The 23,597-nt window shown below is 51.0% G+C and overlaps 1 protein-coding gene across 9 annotated transcripts in view; it reads right to left on the bottom strand.

The window, feature by feature from the left end:
• The window catches only part of VWA2 (von Willebrand factor A domain containing 2), a 33,061-nt gene extending 9,622 nt beyond the window's left edge, over positions 1-23,439 (bottom strand). For 2 of the 9 annotated variants that reach the window (XM_040072102.2, XM_040072101.2), the window contains exons 1-8: positions 23,310-23,439; positions 18,066-18,148; positions 17,925-17,983; positions 17,296-17,370; positions 15,234-15,367; positions 13,786-13,895; positions 1,269-1,463; positions 327-457 (exon numbers count right to left, since the gene is read on the bottom strand). In XM_040072102.2, the coding sequence (XP_039928036.1) occupies positions 327-457; positions 1,269-1,463; positions 13,786-13,895; positions 15,234-15,367; positions 17,296-17,370; positions 17,925-17,983; positions 18,066-18,148; positions 23,310-23,417 (895 nt within the window). In that variant the 5' untranslated portion in view covers positions 23,418-23,439. Of the gene's footprint in view, positions 1-326; positions 458-1,268; positions 1,464-13,785; positions 13,896-15,233; positions 15,368-15,544; positions 15,845-17,295; positions 17,371-17,924; positions 17,984-18,065; positions 18,149-18,323; positions 18,367-18,480; positions 18,546-18,786; positions 18,807-20,695; positions 20,794-23,309 lie in introns of those variants that run through there. The other 7 variants (XM_040072103.2, XM_040072104.2, XM_058421660.1 and 4 more) reach the window with 7 other exon arrangements.
• Positions 23,440-23,597: the final 158 nt, after the last annotated feature.

Here is a 23,597-nt window from a genome sequence, read left to right as displayed (position 1 = left end):
CATGCCCTGGGTGCTGCCCCTTAACACACAGCCAAGCCCATCAGAAAATTTAACACAACTGCGTTTATCCCTCTATCCCCTGTCACACGAGCAAAAGCCGATATTCCCATTTTCAGAGGTGAACCAGGATGCAGAAAGACTTAGGATTCTGCAGCTTGGAGGTATTTGGAGAGCATGCCATCCCCTTTGGGCACCAGGAGCAGGTTACCTCGAAGTGCAACACCTGCCAATTCCCCTGTACGCTTCCTGACGCTGCCTTATCTTCTTCACCCAGTGCCATGTCCAAGCTAAAAGCACAGGCAGGGAGGTGGGGCCAGCAGGGTCACCTGGAGCGGTGGCAGCGCAGACAGGGTCACTCAGGGCGCTGTACAGCCCGTTGGCAGCATCGTCAGCATCTCCAGCAAAGAGCAGGTGCCGCTCAGGGGGCTCGCTGGCCAGCACGTGCAGCTCCTCCCACCTGCCGAGCAAGGCACGGGTCAGCTGCTCAGTCTCCCCCACAAAGAATTAAGAGTTCAAAACCAACCCTGCACAACAAATAGAGTTGTTGCAAAACCATGACAGTCTTCAGTTTCCAAGATCCTGGCGTGTTTAGTCTCAGCCAGCAGCAGAGCTCTACCACGTGGAAAAGCTTCCTTCATCAACTCTGGTGCTCCTTCTATATCAGCCACCAAGTCAGTGTTTCCCCCATGCCTGCATTACCCTGCAAATTCCTTTTTGTCATAGTTTAAGTATGGTATTCCCCAATTTAGTGCTCTCACTGAAACCAGGCTCACACTTGCTTCCCCTCTTGCTTCCAGCTGGAAACACAAAGGGCAAGAATCATGGATTGAGATAAGAACAATTTACTGGGAACAGAAATGAGATGAGAAATCAAGCAGTAGTGGCAGCAATAAAAATATCAATAACAAAAGGTATAAAACTAAACCAATTTACTCGGAAAGCCAGTCTCAATACTGACTGTTTTGTCCACCACACTTTCTCCCCTCCTTGGAAGGAAGCAATGCCCTTCCTCTCTGAAGGGAGAAAGCCCTGTTCTCCCATCCCTAGCAATGATAAAGTGGTATGGATTATCTCCTAGATACACCCACAGCTACAGTCCCTCAGCTACAGAAAAAAAAAAACCCAAAAAAACCCCACCCTCCTCTGGCAAAAACTAGGACACTTTTCTCTTTCCAGAACTCATATCTAGCCTGAGATGACCTCTCACTCACCAGGACTGGCCATTTGGCTAGTTGGTTGCCTACTGCCCACTCTGGAGAATTTCCTACCTTGGAAACTTGATTCCCACTGCAAAAACTGTGATGTGTCTCTCCTTCACCTGCATTGCAGGCATTGCAGTGCTGCCCTGCGACTTTCCATCCGAAATGATGATCAGGACTTCAGGGACACTTGAGTTTCTGCCACCAGGGAAACCCTTGTGGAGAATGTACTTCAGAGCCTGGCCTGTCTCTGTGCTCCCACCTCTAGAAAGCAGGGAGATATAATCAGAAAAGTAGAAATAAAAATTCCTCTCTTGCTACTGAATTTACCATTTGGGTTTCAATTTTTTACCCTCCGGTAATAGGAAATGTAGCCTATTCCTGCTTGTCACCACACAACATATCCGTGGGGATGTCTAATCCTGTCATTCTTCTCATCTTCCTACCCACTGGTCCCATCTATTCACCCTTATGTCTCGTCTCTCCAACTCAGAGTGGTCTCCAAGAGACTTATAAAATACAGCGGAGTGTTCCTGCAATTAGTGTAGTAACCAGAACTCTTTGATATTTGAATTTTATTTCCATCTTTGACAAATGTCTACAGCTTCTGTTTTTCCATCTGAAAATTGTGGTGATTTCAGCTGTTAAAGGGGTGCCAAGTGTGGCCCTTTGTGACACAGGAGCATTGTGCCAGCACCCTGGGTGATGCGGGACGTTGTGGTGCCCAGGGGCCCCTGTGACATGGCAGAGCCCCACCCTGCCCTGCTGGGGGGTATCTAAGGAGCACAGAGCCCTGGGGAGCTCAGCCCTGTGAGAGCCACTCTCTCAGGAGGAAGCAGCTCCCGGGATCCCTGTGCACCAGACAACGTCAGACATGGAGGAGAACAAGGTGAGCCCCAACTCCCATCCCCCCTAGCCCCTTGTCCCCCTGGCTGCCAGACCAGGCCCTCAGCAGGCAGCGGCTGGGGGCGGGTGGCAGCTCAGGCCTGCCCCTGTCGGGACACTGAGGAGGAGGAGGGGGCCTTGGCCCTCATGGACGAAGACTGGGAATACAATGTAGATCAAGAGCTTTCCCAATGGGGAGGCATTACCAGCCAAGAGCTTTGCCTTTGGGAAGAAGTGACAGTCCAAGAGTTTTACCAACGACAAGAAGTGATGATCCAGGAAGTTTCCCCATGGGGAGTGGTGAGACACCAAGAGTTGCATCAGAGGGAGGTAGGTGTGAGAGTCCAGTGGGGAGATGGCACACAGCAAGAGCTGGAGATATTCCATTGGGAAGAAAGTGCAACAGTCGAGGAATTGTACCAATCGGACAAAGAGGATGAGACATACCAAGGGCTGTCCCAGTGGGACGAAGATCTGACATACCAAGGGCTGTCCCAGTGGGACGAAGATCTGACATACCAAGGGCTGTCCCAGTGGGAAGAAGATCTGACATACCAAGGGCTGCCCCAGTGGGAAGAAGATCTGACATACCAAGAGCTCCTGGAAGGTGAAGCATATCAGGAATTGTCTCCTTTGGAAGAAGTGAGAGGCCAACTGCACATGTACCAGCGGGAAGGAGACAAGAGAGAACCAGAGTTGTCCCAAGTGGGAACCAACAGAGACAAGGAGCTACTGCAAGGAAAAGACTGCAAGGTCCAGGAGCTTCCCCAGTGGAGTGGAAGGAGTGACCAAAAGCCGCACCAACGGGAGGGAAGTGTCAGCAGCCAGGGGTTGTCCCACTGTGCAGAAGGCATCAGTTACAAGATATGGGACAAACCTTTGCACCCAGAGAAGGACGAGGATGCCCAGAGCCGTGCCCAGCAGGAGCCCGGCTCTCCCAGCAGTGTGGGCACCCAGGAGGCAGGAGAGGCAGCCCATGAACTGCCCAGCGCCTCTCCTACCCTGGGGAGTCCCAAAGAAGACGAGCTGGCAGTTGCTGCTGCTCCAGTGGGAGCTGCTGAGGAGAAGGAGCTCCCCGAGCCTCTGCCTGCCAGGCTGGAAAAGGCACCAGGTTCTCCTGCCCTGAGGGAGGAGGTGCCATTGGCAGCAACAGAGAGCCCAGCCCCTGCTCCACACAGCCCCCCAGGCTGCCGCCAGGCTCTGTTGGACTTAGCAGGGCACATTAGCTGTGAGATCGTGAGTGAGGCTGTGCTTGTGATCCAGGGATCCAGCCAGCAGCCAGAGGAACAGCAGGACCCAGAGCCAAGCACAGCTGCTGAAATAGAAGCAGCAGCTGCAGAAAGAAGAAGGGAAGACAGCCCCATCTCTGCCCCACACAGCCCCTTCTGTCCCCTCAGCCCCTTGTCCAGCCCACTGGGAGCCCAAGTCCCCAGTGAGGAGCAGGAGGAGGCAGACAGGGGATCAGTCCTGGAAGAGCAAGAGACTGAGGAGGCAGCCTTGGCTGGGGATTCTGAGCATTCTCGGTGTGAAGATGAGGAAAACACAGAGCTGTCCCAAGAAGAAATCAACCAATACCAAGAAGAGTCCCAAGGGGAAGCCTCAACAGAGCAAGAGCTGTCCCTAGAAGGAGCTGATCGGTTCCAGGAAGGGTCCCAAGGGGAAGCCGGCACTGAGCAGGAGGTGGCCCTAGATGAAGCTGATCGGTTCCAGGAAGGGTCCCAAGGGGAAGCCAGCCCTGAAGAGGAGCTGTCCCTAGAAGGAGCTGGTAGATTCCAGGACGTGTCCCAAGGGGAAGCTTACAGTGAGCAGGAGCCGTCCCTAGAAGAAGGTGGTAGCCAACAGAAAGGGTCACAAGGGGAAGCTTCAACTGAGAAGGAGCTGGAGACAGCAGAAACCAGAAGATACGAGGAAGGATCCCTAGGGGAAGCCAGCATTGAGCAGGAGCTCACCTTGGAAGAAGCTGGAAGCCACCACGAGCTCTCCGATTGGGATGAATGCATCACGGAAGAGCTGCCACATGGCGATGTTGGGAGCTACCAAGACGTTTCTGACTGGGAAGAAGGCATGGAGCAAGGCCTTTCCCAAGGACAAGTTGGTAGCGCCCACAATCTCTCTGACTGGGAAGAACACAGTGAGCATGAGCTGCCCCAAGGAGATGTTGATACCTACCAAGAAGTTTCTGATTGGGAAGAGTCCATTGGCCAGGAGCTTTCTGAAGACAAAGACTCCATTGGCCAGGAGGTATCCAAAGGCAGAAGACCCTCTGTGTTGTCCAGTTGGGAAAATGATGGTGACCAAGACCTTGCTGAGTACAACTGGGAACAGAGCATTGCTCCCACACTCTTGCTGCAGGAGGATGACGAGTGGGACCAAGTGAGTGTCCCTGAGCTCTGTGCAGAAGCTGTGTCTGACCCTGCTGAGGCTTGGCTTGAGTGTGGGGCATCTGAGCCGTGCCCCCAAGGGTCGCTCTGTGCCTCCCATCCCCATCTGGAAGCCCCAGCCTGCCGAGGACACGCGCCTTCTCCCACCTTCGAGGAGCAGGTGACAGTGGTAGGGACACAGAGCCCAGAGCCTGCCCCATGCAGCTCCCCCAGCCCCTCAGACCCCCAGCTGGGAGACCAGACCCTCAGCCATCAGCAGGCCCCTCATGAGAAACATCCCCCCTGCCTGTGGCAGGCGCTGCAGAGGCTGCGGAGGCTGTTCTGCTGGCCCTGCCTGCCACCACAGCCCCTGTCCCAGGAAGAAATCAGCCAATACCAGGAAGAGTGCCAAGGGGAAACCTCAACGGAGCAGGAGCTATCCCTAGAAGGAACAGTTAGGTTCCAGGAAGGATCCCAAGTGGAGGCCTGCCCTGAAGAGGAGCTGACCCTGGGTGAAGATGGTAGGTATCAGGACTTGTCCCAAGTGGAAGCTTGCACTGAGAAGGAGATGTCCCTAGACAAAGCTGGTAGGTTCCAGGGAGGACCCCAAGGGGAAGCCAGCATTGAGCAGGAGCTCTCCTTGGAAGAAGCTGGAAGCCACCATGAGCACTCTGATTGGGATGAATGCATGGCGGAAGGGCTGCCCCAAGGAGATGTTGATCCCTACCAAGAAGTTTCTGATTGGGAAGAGTCCATTGGCCAGGGACTTTCTGAAGACAAAGGGTCCATTGGCCAGGGACTTTCTGAAGACAAAGACTCCATTGGCCAGGAGGTATCCAAAGGGAATGGCAGAAGACCCACTCTGCTGTCCAGTTGGGAAAATGATGGTGACCAAGACCTTGCTGAGTACAGCTGGGAACAGAGCATTGCTCCCACACTCTTGCTGCAGGAGGAGAATGAGTGGGACCAAGTGAGTGTCCCTGAGCTCTGTGCAGAAGCTGTGCCTGGCTCTTCTGAGGCTTGGCTTGAGTGTGGGACATTTGATCTATGTCCCCGTGGGCTGCTCTGTGCCTCCCATCCCCATCTGGAAGCCCCAGCCTGCCGAGGACATGCGCCTTCTCCCACCTTTGAGGAGCAGGTGACAGTGGTAGGGACACAGAGCCCAGAGCCTGCCCCATGCAGCTCCCCCAGCCCCTCAGACCCCCAGCTGGGAGCCCAGACCCTCAGCCATCAGCAGGCCCCTCATGAGAAACGTCCCTCCTGCCTGCGGCAGGCGCTGCGGAGGCTGTTCTGCTGGCCCTGCCTGCCACCACAGCCCCTGTCCCAGGAAGAAATCAACCAATACCAGGAAGAGTGCCAAGGGGAAACCTCAACGGAGCAGGAGCTATCCCTAGAAGGAACAGTTAGGTTCCAGGAAGGATCCCAAGTGGAGGCGTGCCCTGAAGAGGAGCTGTCCCTGGATGAAGATGGTAGGTATCAGGACTTGTCCCAAGTGGAAGCTTGCACTGAGAAGGAGATGTCCCTAGACAAAGCTGGTAGGATCCAGGGAGGACCCCAAGGGGAAGCCAGCACTGAGCAGGAGCTCTCCTCAGAAGAAGCTGGAAGCCACCATGAGCTCTCCGATTGGGATGAATGCATCACGGAAGAGCTGCCACATGGCGATGTTGGGAGCTACCAAGACGTTTCTGACTGGGAAGAAGGCATGGAGCAAGGCCTTTCCCAAGGACAAGTTGGTAGCGCCCACAATCTCTCTGACTGGGAAGAACACAGTGAGCATGAGCTGCCCCAAGGAGATGTTGATACCTACCAAGAAGTTTCTGAGTGGGAAGAGTCCATTGGCCAGGGACTTTCTGAAGACAAAGGGTCCATCGGCCAGGAGGTACCCAAAGGGAATGGCAGAAGACCCTCTGTGTTGTCCAGCTGGGAAAATGATGGTGACCAAGACCTTGCTGAGAACAGCTGGGAACAGAGCATTGCTCCCACACTCTTGCTGCAGGAGGATGACGAGTGGGACCAAGTGAGTGTCCCTGAGCTCTGTGCAGAAGCTGTGCCTGGCCCTGCTGCGGCTTGGCTTGAGTGTGGGGCATCTGAGCCGTGCCCCCACGGGTCGCTCTGTGCCTCCCATCCCCATCTGGAAGCCCCAGCCTGCCGAGGACATGCGGCTTCTCCCACCTTTGAGGAGCAGATGACAGTGGTAGGGACACAGAGCCCAGAGCCTGCCCCATGCAGCACCCCCAGCCCCTCAGACCCCCAGCTGGGAGACCAGACCCTCAGCCATCAGCGGGCCCCTCATGAGAAACGTCCCTCCTGCCTGCGGCAGGCGCTGCAGAGGCTGTTCTGCTGGCCCTGCCTGCCACCACAGCCCCTGTCCCAGGAAGAAATCAACCAATACCAGGAAGAGTGCCAAGGGGAAACCTCAACGGAGCAGGAGCTATCCCTAGAAGGAACAGTTAGGTTCCAGGAAGGATCCCAAGTGGAGGCCTGCCCTGAAGAGGAGCTGTCCCTGGATGAAGATGGTAGGTATCAGGACTTGTCCCAAGTGGAAGCTTGCACTGAGAAGGAGACGTCCCTAGACAAAGCTGGTAGGTTCCAGGGAGGACCCCAAGGGGAAGCCAGCATTGAGCAGGAGCTCTCCTTGGAAGAAGCTGGAAGCCACCACGAGCTCTCCGATTGGGATGAATGCATGGCAGAACGGCTGCCCCAAGGAGATGTTGATACCTACCAAGAAGTTTCTGACTGGGAAGAGTCCATTGGCCAGGGACTTTCTGAAGACAAAGACTCCATTGGCCAGGAGGTATCCAAAGGGAATGGCAGAAGACCCTCTGTGTTGTCCAGTTGGGAAAATGATGGTGACCAAGACCTTGCTGAGTACAGCTGGGAACAGAGCATCGCTCCCACACTCTTGCTGCAGGAGGAGGACGAGTGGGACCAAGTGAGTGTCCCTGAGCTCTGTGCAGAAGCTGTGCCTGGCCCTGCTGCGGCTTGGCTTGAGTGTGGGGCATCTGAGCCGTGCCCCCAAGGGTCGCTCTGTGCCTCCCATCCCCATCTGGAAGCCCCAGCCTGCCAAGGACACGCAGCTTCTCCCACCTTTGAGGAGCAGATGACAGTGGTAGGGACACAGAGCCCAGAGCCTGCCCCATGCAGCACCCCCAGCCCCTCAGACCCCCAGCTGGGAGACCAGACCCTCAGCCATCAGCGGGCCCCTCATGAGAAACGTCCCTCCTGCCTGCGGCAGGCGCTGCAGAGGCTGCGGAGGCTGTTCTGCTGGCCCTGCCTGCCACCACAGCCCCTGTCCCAGGAAGAAATCAACCAATACCAGGAAGAGTGCCAAGGGGAAACCTCAACGGAGCAGGAGCTATCCCTAGAAAGAACAGTTAGGTTCCAGGAAGGATCCCAAGTGGAGGCCTGCCCTGAAGAGGAGCTGTCCCTGGATGAAGATGGTAGGTATCAGGACTTGTCCCAAGTGGAAGCTTGCACTGAGAAGGAGACGTCCCTAGAAAAAGCTGGTAGGTTCCAGGGAGGACCCCAAGGGGAAGCCAGCCTTGAGCAGGAGCTCTCCTTGGAAGAAGCTGGAAGCCACCATGAGCTCTCTGATTGGGATGAATCCATGGCAGAACGGCTGCCCCAAGGAGATGTTGATACCTACCAAGAAGTTTCTGATTGGGAAGAGTCCATTGGCCAGGGACTTTCTGAAGACAAAGACTCCATTGGCCAGGAGGTATCCAAAGGCAGAAGACCCTCTGTGTTGTCCAGCTGGGAAAATGATGGTGACCAAGACCTTGCTGAGTACAGCTGGGAACAGAGAATTGCTCCCACACTCTTGCTGCAGGAGGAGGATGAGTGGGACCAAGTGAGTGTCCCTGAGCTCTGTGCAGAAGCTGTGCCTGGCCCTGCTGCGGCTTGGCTTGAGTGTGGGGCATCTGAGCCGTGCCCCCACGGGTCGCTCTGTGCCTCCCATCCCCATCTGGAAGCCCCAGCCTGCCGAGGACACGCGGCTTCTCCCACCTTTGAGGAGCAGGTGACAGTGGTAGGGACACAGAGCCCAGAGCCTGCCCCATGCAGCTCCCCCAGCCCCTCAGACCCCCAGCTGGGAGACCAGACCCTCAGCCATCAGCGGGCCCCTCATGAGAAACGTCCCTCCTGCCTGCGGCAGGCGCTGCAGAGGCTGCGGAGGCTGTTCTGCTGGCCCTGCCTGCCACCACAGCCCCTGTCCCAGGAAGAAATCAACCCATACCAGGAAGAGTGCCAAGGGGAAACCTCAACGGAGCAGGAGCTATCCCTAGAAGGAACAGTTAGGTTCCAGGAAGGATCCCAAGTGGAGGCCTGCCCTGAAGAGGAGCTGACCCTGGGTGAAGATGGTAGGTATCAGGACTTGTCCCAAGTGGAAGCTTGCACTGAGAAGGAGACGTCCCTAGACAAAGCTGGTAGGTTCCAGGGAGGACCCCAAGGGGAAGCCAGCATTGAGCAGGAGCTCTCCTTGGAAGAAGCTGGAAGCCACCATGAGCTCTCCGATTGGGATGAAAGCATGGCGGAAGGGCTGCCCCAAGGAGATGTTGATCCCTACCAAGAAGTTTCTGACTGGGAAGAGTCCATTGGCCAGGGACTTTCTGAAGACAAAGACTCCATTGGCCAGGAGGTATCCAAAGGGAATGGCAGAAGACCCTCTGTGTTGTCCAGTTGGGAAAATGACGGTGACCAAGACCTTGCTGAGTACAACTGGGAACAGAGCATTGCTCCCACACTCTTGCTGCAGGAGGAGGATGAGTGGGACCAAGTGAGTGTCCCTGAGCTCTGTGCAGAAGCTGTGCCTGGCCCTGCTGCGGCTTGGCTTGAGTGTGGGGCATCTGAGCCGTGCCCCCAAGGGTCGCTCTGTGCCTCCCATCCCCATCTGGAAGCCCCAGCCTGCCGAGGACATGCGGCTTCTCCCACCTTTGAGGAGCAGGTGACAGTGGTAGGGACACAGAGCCCAGAGCCTGCCCCATGCAGCTCCCCCAGCCCCTCAGACCCCCAGCTGGGAGACCAGACCCTCAGCCATCAGCGGGCCTCTCATGAGAAACGTCCCTCCTGCCTGCGGCGGGCGCTGCAGAGGCTGCGGAGGCTGTTCTGCTGGCCCTGTCTGCCACCACAGCCCCAGGATTAGTGCCTGCTGACAGCCCCAGCCCGGCCCCTGCAGATAGCAGCTGCTCTGCAGCCTGCCTTGGGTCTGGGGCAGCCACATTTGCTGCCTTTGCGTGGACGTGGCCCTGCAGCCTGCGCAATTCCCAGCTGCTGTCGAGCAGCCCAAACTAATCTCTCCAACAGGAAATATTACCCATGTGGCCAGCCCCAGACCAGCCCCTGTGGAGGACACTTGATCCCAGGTGACTCAGTGGTGAAGGCCACAGACTCATCAGGGTGGGAAGAGACCTTGAAATTCATCCAGTCCCACCATCACCTTGGCATCATTTTCATCATCCCAAAACCAAGTCCCCAAGTGCCACATCCTGATGACGGTTGAACACTTCCAAAGATAGAGACTCCACCACCTCCCTGAGGAACTTCTTGCAATACCTGACTACTCTGTCAGGGAAAAATTGTTTTGGATATTTCAGAAGCTCCCCTGGTGGAATCCAAGGACATTTCCTCTCATCCTGAAAGGATTACATGCAGATCCTTTGGGATTTTATCCATAAGGAACAGGCACAGACAAAAGGTGTTGCTCCCAGGACTCCACTAAACACTGCATGACTTTGCCAAAAACAATTTGTCCAAAACAGAGGGAAGATGGGTTTTAGAAATAGTAGCATTAGTAAAAACAATCAGACAAAAACCAATCAAACAAAAACCTAACACAAAACACAACAGCAAAAAAACCACAAAGAGAACAATAATAGGAATAGGACTAATATGAAGAAATAATAGTAGAAAATAAGAAAAGAATTAAGCATAATAATAACAACAATGAAAAAAGAGTAAGAATAATAATAAGAATGAGAATAAGAACAAGAAAAAAAAGAATAGGAACAAGAAAAGAAGAATAAGAGAGAGAATAAGAAACACAAGAATAATAACAAGAATAGGAATAATAAAACTATTAGAATAAGAACAAAGGAATAAGCATGAGAAAGAGAATGCAAAATGGGAAAGGAATAAGAAAGAGAATAAGAAAAGTAATAAGAAAGAGAATAGGAAAAGGAATAAGAAAGAGAATAGGAAAAGGAATAAGGAAAAGAGTAAGTCAGTGTAGAAGAAGAAATAGTAGAAGTGAAGAAGAAAGGAGGAGGAGGAGGAGAAGGAGGAGGAGGAGGAGGAGGAGGAGAAGGAGGAGGAGGAGGAGAAGGAGGAGGAGGAGGTGGAGGAGAAAGAGAAGGAGAATGATAATGATGAAGAAAACGGAGGAGGAGGAAGAGGAGGAGGACACGACGACAACGAAGAAAACAAAGAAGACGATGACTAAGAAGATGAAGAAGATGAAGGAAAAGGAGGAGGAGGAGAAGAGGGATGATAACAATAATATGATGAAAAAGATGAAATAGTAGTAGTAGCAAATTATTGTTATTATTATAACAGAAATATCAAGTTTAAATACATATCCACACATCCTCTAGCATCACAGGAGGGTTTAATTTGGGAAGGACCTCAAAGATCGTCTAGTTCCAACAGATTCTCTTCTGCTCTCTCTCTCTCTGAGACCTCTTCGATATTTCTAGCTCTCTCCCTTACATTTCTAGTTAGTTAAATAAAATCTGTGTGTTGTCATCATATGGTCTCATTCGCACCTTCATTCAGGCAGAGGCAACTCTCCCTAAAACATATTCTCTGTCCAGCCTGTCTTCAAAGCAGAGGTTCTCCAACCCTCTGTGGATCTCAGTTGCTCTCCTCTGAAGTCATTCTAACAGGCCCACATCCTTCTTATGTTGGGGCCCCAGACAGGGATGTTGTGCTCCAGGTGGGATCTCAAACAATGGACTAGAGGGCCACAATCAGCTCCCTTGACCTGCTGCTCCTCGCTCCTTTCCATGCAGCCCAGCCCACGGGTGGCTTTCTGGGCTGGCAGCAGAGACTGCCAGCTCACGCTGAGCTCCTCCTCCATCCATACCCCAAGCGCTTCTCCTCAGCCCCCGCCCCATTCAGCTTCTTCCCACATGTGGCACACATGCCACAGACATGGTGATAATAAAGCCACTAGAGCAGAGTGAACATTTTCAGCTGTCTTCTAATTTGTCCAAGGGGTTGTGCTATAAATAATTTCCTGTAATTGCCCTTTAGGACTGCTTTTATTGCTGTCCAGAGCAATCCACTTGTGGGGAACCAAACCACAAGTGTCACTCCTTCCTTGGAGGATTCATGTTCTTTGTCTGCATTGACACAAACACACCTCATTTGCTTTCTGAACACCTATCCTTTGCCCTAGCACCTGATTCCTGATTTGTTTGTTCTAGAAAAGCATTTCATCATGCCCAAGTTCACAGTTTTTCCATCTACCCTCTGATCTTCACAGAAACTTTTTTTGTTCTGTACTTGCCAGGCCTCTTTTCTTTGAATTTCTTCCTCCTCCTCTGGACTCCATCGTTTCCAAGCATACTCAGTGACCATGTGTTCATAGCAAGTCCAAATTTGCCTTTTTCTGACCAGATGTCTGTGAGATGTTTCAGTGAATAGTGCTTTGCATGAGGAAAAATATACTGTGCATAGTCAGTGTGGTGACTAAATCTTGATGAACTCAGTACACTGTGCCCATGTGAGCCCTGAGGATTGGAAAAAGTTATTAAAGAACTCATTAAATTCAATTGCTTATTAATTTGCATGTGGAGCTTCACTGGGTTTTGGCACAGTGGAAGTGTGTTTGAGGCATTACTCCAATAAGGATTTTCTGAAATACCAGGAGATCTGGACTTTACCTGTTGTCTTTCTTCAGGAACAGCACTAAGAAGGTTTCTGTCCTGTAACCAGCTGCTGACTTACATGAAAGAAATTCACATGAAATTTAGCTTGAGATTACCACAGAGTACGGCTGGAACTGGCCAATGAATTCCAAAGCTATTTGGATAGCATTCACAGAGAGAGACCGGCAGTCTCCAAATAAATCACAAAAGCTTCACTTTAGTCTTGTTCTGCCTCCTTCCAAGTGCTGTCAGCTCTGGACTGAAGTCAGGAAATGCCTCACTGGCCAAAGACTCATCAGAAGCACATCAAGGAACCTCTCAACCAAGATGCCAAACACCCATTTTTTTTCAGAAGCCAACTGGAACCCATCCATAACTATTTTATCAACTTCAAAACGTCAGCTTTTCATTTAGACTAGATGAAATAGCCAGGCAAAAAGTCATTATTTCTGTTTGATCTTCAGAATCCCTCTGTTGTCATCAAGGAAATGCAGTGCCAGACAGCAAAAGCTGCTTCACTTTCTCTGCTCTCACAGACTCTCAACAACAACCAGAGAGGGAGAATGTATCTTGTTTTCTGTAAGTTTTTCCTGTAACAATACGCAAGAGGTTTTCTTGATTTGCTAAACTCATCAAAAGAAATACAACAAAATCCAGCCAACTGATCTTGCTTGAAAAAAATGCAAAACTGATCACATTTGCTTGCAATATGTACAACATCCTGAGAGCAGCAGATACCCATGGGAAATGTTGATCTAACCCTCAGTCCTGATGTAGATCAGCTAAAAGAGTAGACATCCACAGGTTTTACCAACATCTATCATCAAAACAAGGGTTATTTTGGGGTGATTGTCAGATCCTTACTAGATCCAAATGTATTTCTCCGAGATGGAAAGTTTGGATTTTGAGAGGGTCTAAGGACAGCTCCTCTTTGGAATTCTGGCTCCATTTCCTGGGGTCATGGGAAGAGAGCCAAGTCTTAACATTCAGGAAAAGAAAGGTTTCCATGAGAAAACCTGATCCTCCTGAATACAGCAAGCACACATAGATATCTACAGACCAGCAGTTTTTCACTCGCTCACAGGACAAAGGAGATTGTAAGCACCAAGAAATGAAGCAGCACACTGTGCTGCCTCAGTGCAGCCATGAGGGAACAACACGCTTGCTTTTCCATGGAGGATGTAACCCACTGCCTGGCTCAAGTAGACAGAAAGACCTGGAAAACTCTCTATTTTCCACGTTACAACAGGACACTGAAAACTTTGTCCCCCATCAGCTTTCACTAAGACAGAGCAGGCTGCACATTTTTAGTGGATTGTGGATCATGGACCACAGTGTTCATTCACCTCCCTCCCTGGAGACATCACAGCATTTAAGCTTCCAGCAGAAGCAGAGATTTTTTAAACCTCAAGAACCCTCTCAATCCAGAGACTATTCACAGCCCAGAAAAAGAAAAGAGCTGTAAAATAAGCTGACCTGAACACAGTCCTCTTGATTCTCTCTTTCACTTCTTGTTTGTTTAGATAAGAATCCAGTGGGAATTCAAGGTGGGGAGTTGAGCTAAACTGTATCATTCCCACACGAACCTAAAAGAAAAGGTTATGAAAGGTTATGAAAGGTGTCTGTGCAAGGTTTACTCTTTTGATCAATTTACAAACTTGGGAAGACTAAATTGTATAGAGGCAAACTGTGTTTTTGTTGTTGAACCACAGGCACTCTAAATGAACTCAAAAATAGAGCAGAAACTCCAGTATTATCTACACAGACTATAAACAAGGCAAAAAAAAAAGCTTATCTGGAAGCAACGGGAGCCTCTGCTGCAGTTAGAGGCAGCTCAGGATCCATATTTATCCACCCAGAGCAGCTCTCAGCCTCGGGGGCAGTAAGTTTATAAATAACACCTTCTACACCAACTCATTCATACACTGTGCAGGCATCCTTTCCATCACTAAGAGCAGCTCCCTCTGGCACTGAGCACAGCAGGCAACACAAACCAATACTTTATCTAATAGTTCCTCTAAAACCATTTTCTGTAGTTGAAAACACAAATAGACTAAGTGGTGTGTACTGGGCAATACATCCAAAATACTTCACTGAAGTCTTACAAGAAGTATTCTGGAATGTGATAATTTCAAAGGTGGAAAGACTCTTAGTTTTTCAGCCCAGCCTATCCGAGGATTAAGTGAAAGACTAGCGGAAAGATGGTGTTCAAAAAATAGAACAAAACACACCACCAAATCTGTAAATATTAAACATTTGCTGACATAACCTTCCCAAAGACCTGACATTTATTTGGACAGGCTCTGGCATGGAAACGAGTCCAGCAACTGTCCCAGCCTGCTCCAAGGCCTCAGCTGAGGTAGTGCTGTGGGACTGAAGCACACCTGGAACCGCAGCCAGACTGGTTTAAAATCCCCTCAGAAGAACCCCAGGATGTGTCATTCAGGCCCAGAGGTGCCTCAAGGCTGACTCCAGGGAGCAAGACCTGGGACAGCAGCAGCACAGCACCCATCTTCTTCTGGGGGCAGCAGAGCAAGCAAACTACACCATTTACATCTGTACAGAAAGGTGGTTAACTTCCCAGAGATTAATTCCGCGGCTTTCCAAGGAAAAGCAAGAGAAAGAGACAACTAATCTACAAGTTCCCAACCCAAAATAAAATCAGTAAAAAAACCCCAAATCATAATCTTTAACCTGAAGGATTGTGTCTTTTCTCAAGTTCAAAAGGAACAGCTTAAAATCTGAAGAATGAAGAAGTATCCTCCAACCCCACTGCTTCTCAAAGTGCATCTTTCTGAATAAATACTCTTCCCCCATGGCAGCTGGTAGGTTGAATTTTGCAGTTTCACTCAGCATGTTACCACTGGCCTTTAGACACACTGCCAAGCTGCTTGAAAATTAGAGGAGATATTCCTGACACTCACTCTGTCTGGGTGGATGTCCAAGGCATCACAGAGCTTGCCTGCAAAGTGCTTGGACCTCTCAAAGCTTCCTTTGCCAATGCTGTAGGAGCCATCCAGGAGGAAAAGGACATCTAATGAGGCAGAGCACTGCATCACTAGGAGAAAAAAATACATATACTGTGAAACTGCTCTTTGTTAGCCCCACTCCCTGGAAGCAGGCAGCCAAGTGCTGGAAATCCAGACAAATTGCAGAGGATGGACTGAAGCAGCCCAGTGTTCACAATCCAGAGCCCACATGCACCTCGGCTCTGCTCTCAGTCTGCCAGACTCACCTCAGAGCTCAGAGCCCCAGCCTGGTCTCAGCGACAGCCTGGGAGCAGCCAATGCAGTGAGGCATCACCAAACACAGGAGAGATGCTCTCAGAGAGGACACAGAGGGACGGTGAGCAGCAGGGAGAGGGAGCCCTGCCCAGTGAGACCTGCAGGCTCCCCCAGCCCAAGGCACAGGGGTAAATCCAGGAGGCACTTGCAAAGTCCCACAGAGCCCAGTGAGTCTCATCTGCAGCACATTTTTAAAACAGGCTTTTATTTTCCTAAACATGAATTTGCTGAACAGCTCCCAGACACTGACAGAAACACTTTTCATGAAAATCTGTCTTTATCTCCTCTTCAGAGATGTGTCTTTGTATCACCCCTGCCTACATGAACACGGCTGCTCCCAAACATAAGTTTCTGAGGTGCTTTTGCTGCAGTGGAAACCCACAATTTCACTGACATAAATAAACTAATGGCAGATTTCAGACTATGAAGAGATGTTTTCAAAGCATTTAAAGGGAAATTTTAAAGTCTCCTCTGCAGCATTTGCCAGAATCACCTTCAAGGGAAAAAGAATCCAGAAGTTCAATAGAGATCAAGCGCACCAACTCCTCAAGAGCTCTGTTGGCCAGTGATGTTACTCTACCCCCATTATTATAATCTTTTTATTATCACTACTTTTTCCAAATCACTCCTGCTAGCCAAAACCTGAATTTATAATTAGGGTTTTCTAATAGCAGCTTACAGGGACTGAAAGCTGTGAGGCATTCCCTTCTGGGTCACTGGCTCTCCTAACGGGGCACCCAGCCTTGCCCTGGGGTGCTGTGCTGAGGACGAGCTGCAGCACAGCCTCCCTGCCAGCGCCGTCCTGGCTTGTCAGCCTTGCCCTCAGAGCTGGGCTGAACCTGGAGCCGCAACAGGGCTGTTATCCCTGCCCTAAGCACGCAGAGAGAAAAGTGCAGAGCCCCCAGACTGGGCTCAGCATGGAGGAACACTCCTCAGGCGGCTCTGCAGCTCAGGGGTGCGATGCAGCTCTTCTGCAGGGACTCACAAGCAGCATGTCTGCAGCCACCAAGAGACTCCTGGGGATGTGCAGCAGGGACAAACACCCAAAAACCCATCCTCAGGATGGAAATTGTGAGCTGAACATATGGTGCTGCAGGATAGAACTGGAGGGCATGCCTGGCATAGGAATAAATGCAATCCATCCCTTGACAGACAGTAGGAAAAAAGAAAAAAAAGGGTTATCAGGAGGGAATTGCTGACAGAGTTCATCAGTAACTGATTGCAAGTACAACAAGGGAGCTGCAGGTGAGCATGTACTGGCCAGCCAGAGCCCCACCACCCCTGCTCCCAGCACACTGACTGTGCTGGCTTTAACAGCCTGAAAAAACTACCCACCTGGGAGGTCTGATCAAGTCTGTAATTAAACACAGCTCTTTAAATCAGGACTGCTTGGAGCAGGCTCTGAAGGAACTGACAGAAACATCATCCAGTTGGCAAACAGCCAGTTTGGGAAAAACAGAGTAGATCACGTCCCAGGAGAGCTGACATCCGTGAGGAAGGAAACCAGGCTAGGGTAGAGGCAGCCACAGTGCTGTGATTGCCAGAGCATTGCTGGGGACTTCAGGGACTGCAGAGGGGCTAATAAATGTAAATAACTACAGCAACAAAAAACTCAAAAAACCCCAAAACAAACCACACCAAAACAACCAAAGAAAGCGGGAGTTCAGAAATAGAAAAGACTTGCTTTGTAAAACAAACTTACACTGGCCAGCAGCTGAGATCTTGCCAATCATCTCCTGGCCAACGTGGATTTGTTGTATACCCAACACCAGCAAAGCTGTGGGACCAAACAGATAATCATCCATGAAAAGACATCTGGGATTTAACCTATAACAGCAAAAATGCTGGTTTGCTGCATAGGTTCCACAGTTGCAAAAAAAAATTTGGTGACACGGCAGTGTATCTATGTCAGGAAATTCCTCCTAGCAGGGACACAGAGCATGACAAATGACATGACTCCAGCACACAGGACAGTCTTTCTGCTCACTGCATGCAGGGACACAGTGCAAGAATGAGAGCTAGGCCAGCCTTGGGCTTCTGAGATTACACTGGATAGATTTATGTACTTTTAATATCATAACATCAGCTTTTCCTACATCAGCTAGACCCTTTACACATAGATCAGTCACATGTTCAAATTCTCAAAAATGCTGTTTCTCCTCCTATTATTTTCTCTGCTTTTGTATGAAGCTGTGTTTCAGAAGTGTATCCCTAAACCTCCTGGAGAGGCACTGATTGGCTCTCATTCCTCAGAGCAAAGAGCTCCAGCTGGAGATAGGGAAGCACCCGAGACAAAAACCACTGATGCAAAAATGGCAGCTTTAAACATACCTTGGGAAAGCAGGAAAATGCAGATGGACTCAAATGGCAAGAGGTTCATGGTGACAAATCTGGAGGGGAAAAAAAAACAAAACAAAAAGAAACAAAAGAGGAGAGGAACAGAAATCCAAATCCTAAAGCCAATTTCTTTACCTGCAGCTGATCATCTTCTCCCCGGGTGTCTGCGGTAATGAGCTCAGAAACATTTTGTCTGAGGGGCAAAAGTAACTCCTGCCCTGGGGAGAAGGGTGGGGAACAGATAGAAGGGGAAAAAAACCGTGAAAATCAGGGAATAATAGAAAAGGAAATCTCTCCAAATACTCCTCTCCTTTCCCATCACATCGGGAGAGAGCAGCCCGGGCGGGGAGGGAGGGACCGGCAGCGCTGCCTCCCCTCCTCTCATGGCCAGACCTGACCTCTCCTCTCCACCTCCCTTCCACAGCTGAGTCCCAGCAGGGCCCCGTGTGCCTGGGGAAGCCGGTGTGGAGCCGACCAGAGCTGCTCCGGGGCTTTACCTCCCTTCCACACCCGAGCCCAGCAGCCCCGTCCCGTCCCCGGCACCGCGGACCTGTCGCTGGGGTCCTGCCCATCCCCACCGCGGGTCTCCAGCAGCACTCAGCCCCCGGCTCTTTCGTGCCCTGTGTTCTGTAAGAACTGGCTTTCTAGGGAGATGTTTTTATACACAGCTGTCCAGCAAACTCCATTTTCTGCTCATTTTTTCCTTTGGAATCAGCGAGGCTGCCATCACATCGTAGGTAGATTTCAGTGACACTTTCAAGCACGCCCAGATTTCGACCAAATGTATCTGTTAGAGCTCTTGGCTTTCTATTTCAAACATGTGTATTTATTTTTTCTCCAGATTAAAAGCACTCACTAGACCAGATTCCTGATGAGTCTCTACCCCGTCATTGCAAAAGCAGATTTTCTTCACGTAGTTAAACACAAGTAAGTGTATTTTTGAAAACCAGCTCTATTCATTGTTTTTCCAGAAAATGGGGGGATTTTTCTCAGGAAAGACTTGTCTCTGCAAGAAATTACATATCCCTCACATCAGACAAGGCAAGATGCCGAAAGCAGGCCATGCTCAGATACCTGCATGGGTACAAAATGAACAGGGATTGAGAAACCCCCTCTGGGATCACCCCATGAGGGGATTACAGACACAATGACACTGTCTTGCAGCGCCAGGTGCATCAAGCATCACCCTTCAGCACATCCTCCCAACACCCCCACCAAATGAACACATCCCAGGCTTGGCTCAGTAAAGGGGGATCAACACAAAGCATGGCTTCATTGGGGAAGCCCCAGTGTGTGTCCCTCAGGAGCTTCAAGCCCTGCAAATGCCACAGAGGAAAGGTCATTCCTCTGCCATGCCTCAGGACATTCTTCCTAGGAGCTACTTCCAGAGTGCACATCACCCCAAGCTGGACAGGTCTCTGCCTGCAGTCAGATGTGACAGGCGTTGTGGGATTTCACACTGTTGTCATACAAAACATTGACAGGTCAAGATGTTTCTACAACTTGGCTTTATCTTGGGTTTAAATCAACTAATCTGCAGGATGCATTCCTTGCCTTTTAGCCCAGACAGACTTTCAGCAAGAGGAATTGAAAGAAAGCTTCATCATCACCTGCTGCTCATCAGCATTAGCCCAGGATTAGCAGCAGCAATTTTAGCAGCTTTACTGGGCGGGGTGGGGTGGTGAGTGAAGGACATTTTCATTTTATCTTCTCAGCCATTAAGAGAGGGAATTTTAATAATGTCTCAATAGCGAGTCAAAAACATTTTTTTTTAAAAACATTTTTTTTTTTTTAAACGGCACTAAGTCAAAACTCTTATTTTTGTACCCAGATTCTCACTTGGACACATGAATGTGATGGCAACTTACTCGAAGCTAAGTAAGAGTTGTAACCATGTGTACTGTATTTGGAGGAGTGAGACCAGAGATGGGAAAGGGAGGTAAAGGGGGAAGAAAGCTCCTCCTGACAAGCACGTTCCCAACCTGTCTTTCAACATTGCAAAATATAACTATTATAATATTTTAATAGGTGAGAAAGCAGGAAAGATTACACTGCATATTAACTAAAACATATCCTTAACAAGCCAAGCAACCTCCTGTCACTGCTGAGGAATGGCCCCAGCTTGCTGAGGCGAGCTCACATGCTCCCTGCATGTTCAGATGCAGGGAGGGAGAGAGGAGACCAGTCTTCCTGTCTCCTTTTTCAGACTCTCTCAGCTTGTTTTCCATAACTAAGTTTTACTTTTTTTCTTCTTGCCAAGGCTTGGAGGCAGTGGGCAACTTCTGTTAGGAGCCCCATGCATCCCCTCTGCGCAGCCACAGGCATGGCTTGGGGGCAGCTCGCAGTGGGATCTGAAACTGAAGGGCCGAGAAGGAAGACAACGGGGAAATGTTTAACTTCTTAAAACAAACATCACAAATTTCAGTCTAAAAGTTTTGACAATGTTTTTCTTCAAGGGATAAACAGGATTAAATTTCCAGAAGATGTTCTCTGAAAAACCAGTCTATTTTATTCTCCCCCACCCAGTTCTGAAGCAAGGGAGAAAATGAGATCTTTTCCCCCATGCAATAAAGGCTCCTGTACATAAAGAGACCTTGAACCTGCAGCACTGCTCACAAGGGGTAATGTCAAAATCAACATGCTGCAGATCAGATCCTGTATGACCCATGAGTTACAGAATAAAAGACACTTTTCTGACCCGACAGCTTTTGCTAAACTTATTGTGTAGTTTGTTCGGACAAAAGCGCTTATGCTACTGACTTTACCTATGGTTAGAGCAGCAGGAGTGTCTCCATGAATGTGTCACTTTTTAAATGTTTTGCCACATGCAAGCCTACCCAATGGAGCTGGAGCTTGCCTCAGCATCATGAGCACTTGATGTCTGCAGCAGTGGGCAGCCAGTGTGGATGCTGGGAAGAAATGTTTTATGGAGTGGCTGAGAAAAGGGGAACAGTGATCTGCAGGAATTTGGTACTTTAGGACAAACAACAGCATAAGAAAATAAACAGGCAAACAATATAATTATATTGAGGTTCTAAAAGCACACATGTAACCTTGTCACACACCTGACTGAACGCATTCGAGGTTTTGGGTTCTGGAGCAATTACTGTAATTGGTTTTGTCACCTCTCACCTGAGCAGTGCAAATCTGGGCAGGGAATCTCCAGCTGGGTGTCTGGCCCGACCTGCTCTGCTTTGCACCAGCCACAAACATCCACACCTGAGGTGGCACAACTACCCAACTACCTATGGCAGGAGCAGGTGTGAATGGTTCCCAAAGAATGGAGTGGGAGAGCTGTCAGCTTCAGTGATTCCCTACAGCAGAGACTGAAGGACGAGAGGAAAAATCCTTTTTTAACGTCTCTGGCATTCAATGTCCCTCTCACAACATGATAACTTCTGAGAACCTCTCATACCTACCCTGTTACAAAACCGACCCCAATGCTCATTTTATCTTCCTGCTGCGTCTCTGTGAGCCCCAAAGGACAAGCCATGGGAATTATCCACATGGTGTCACTCTCACAAACAGGTACAAACTGTTACCCACATGCATTTCAGGACAGTGTCTGTGGACCCTTCCTAAAGGCCCTACTTTAGAAAGTGAAGACCTCCCACATGTTTGGGTTTTTGGGTTTTTTTTCCTTTGGGTGGGAGGGGGAAGTTGGGTTTGTTTTGGTTTGTTTTTTTTTTTTAAGAGATGTGATAGGGTCAAGAGAGATCTACTTTCTAAGCTGTTCCATCCACTTATTCCTCTTAGAATCTTCCTGGAAGACCCAGACAACTTTAAGAGCACACACTGAAGATGATACGGTTGATACCCCAAAACACGGAAGATGAGAAGTAGGTCAGAACACACAGTGCATGTCCAGCAAAGCCCTTGCTGAATAAAGTGGGAGAATCTGATTGCATGGATGATTTATCTCACAGTGATGCCTCATCTTTACCATGCAAAATAAACAAAAAGGCTACTCTCATTTCTTTCATGAAGTATCTGGACATATACAGGTATAATCCCAGGCCCTTCAGTCCTTCCCTGATTATCAAGTCTTGATCAAGTTGTTATTATGCCACTTGCAGAAAGATTTCTATTACAGACATAAGACACAACCTGTTGGAAAGCCTGCCCTGGCAGGCTCAGTACTTTCCCCTGGCCGCACCCCAAAAGTGCTAGAAACAAAGTAATTAAAGCACTAGAGCGCGGGCTGAGTCTGGTTTCCTGCGGGGGCGGGTATTTTTTTTATTATTATTATTTTACTAATGCAGGGCGGCACTACTTATTTATTGGGGTGAAGAGATTCACGCCGTATTCCGGCCAAGCTGCGGCAATCCCCGCACTGATCTCGGCATTCCCTGCGGGGGGGACCAGAAGCATCGGCCGGGGCTCCTCCAGACCCCTGGGTGCCTCCTGCCCCCTCCTCCCTGTCTCGGGCTGCGCAAGGGGCTCTGTGCCGGCTGCCGCATCCCCGCTGCGCCCGCACCCCGCCGACGGGACAGCAAAGTGTCGCCAGGACCGCGGGGAGCCAGCCCCAGCCTCCCGGGAAGGCTCCGCGGGGCTCCATCGCCTCCGCCTCCCGGGAAGGCTCCGCGGGGCTCCATCGCCTTCACCTCCCGGGAAGGCTCCGCGGGGCTCCATCGCCTTCACCTCCCGGGAAGGCTCCGCGGGGCTCCATCGCCTTCACCTCCCGGGAAGGCTCCGCGGGGCTCCATCGCCTTCACCTCCCGGGAAGGCTCCGCGGGGCTCCATCGCCTTCACCTCCCGGGAAGGCTCCGCGGGGCTCCATCGCCTTCACCTCCCGGGAAGGCTCCGCGGGGCTCCATCGCCTTCACCTCCCGGGAAGGCTCCGCGGGGCTCCATCGCCTCCGCCTCCCGGGAAGGCTCCGCGGGGCTCCATCGCCTTCTCTTCCCGGGAAGGCTCCGCGGGGCTCCATCGCCTCCGCCTCCCGGGAAGGCTCCGCGGGGCTCCATCGCCTCCGCCTCCCGGGAAGGCTCCGCGGGGCTCCATCGCCTCCGCCTCCCGGGAAGGCTCCGCGGGGCTCCATCGCCTTCACCTCCCGGGAAGGCTCCGCGGGGCTCCATCGCCTTCACCTCCCGGGAAGGCTCCGCGGGGCTCCATCGCCCGGCCCCGCTCCCGGGAAGGCTCCGCGGGGCTCCATCGTCCCCCCGGGCTGCTCCGAGCCGGGCTGGGGAGGCAGCGGCTCGGAGCAGCCGGAGGGGCCGGGCGGGCGCTGCCCTCCAACCTCGCTGCACACCCGGCTCTGCTGAGCCAGAGAACTCCCAAGCACCTCTGAGCCCCCCAGGGCCCCTACGCTCCCAGCCGGAGGTTTAAGACGTTCTCAATTCAAAAGGGTGGGGAAAAAAGCTCTCCGAGTCGCACTTTACCTTTTCTCGGCAGCCTCTGCACGGCCCCGGTGCACCTGCGGGACTGCGAGCAGCCTTCTCCCGCTCGGATTTACACCGTGCTCGGCTGTGACAGCCTCTCCTCCGCATGCACCACAGCCTGGACAGATAACTACGAACCGGGGGGTGGGGAAACAACCCCAGGAACACCCACATTGCTGTAGGTTACATTTAGGAGGAACATTGGTGTACTCCTCCAACAGACTTTGTACAGCCAAAAATGTCAGCAGCCCTGGAGCACGGCCAGCAGGCCTGGCAGCAGCACGTCCA

Source organism: Hirundo rustica, chromosome 8, assembly GCF_015227805.2.
Source record: "Hirundo rustica isolate bHirRus1 chromosome 8, bHirRus1.pri.v3, whole genome shotgun sequence".
Taxonomy (NCBI): domain Eukaryota; kingdom Metazoa; phylum Chordata; class Aves; order Passeriformes; family Hirundinidae; genus Hirundo; species Hirundo rustica.
Note: the sequence above shows the minus strand (reverse complement) of the source record. Positions and strands in the feature narration are given on the sequence as shown.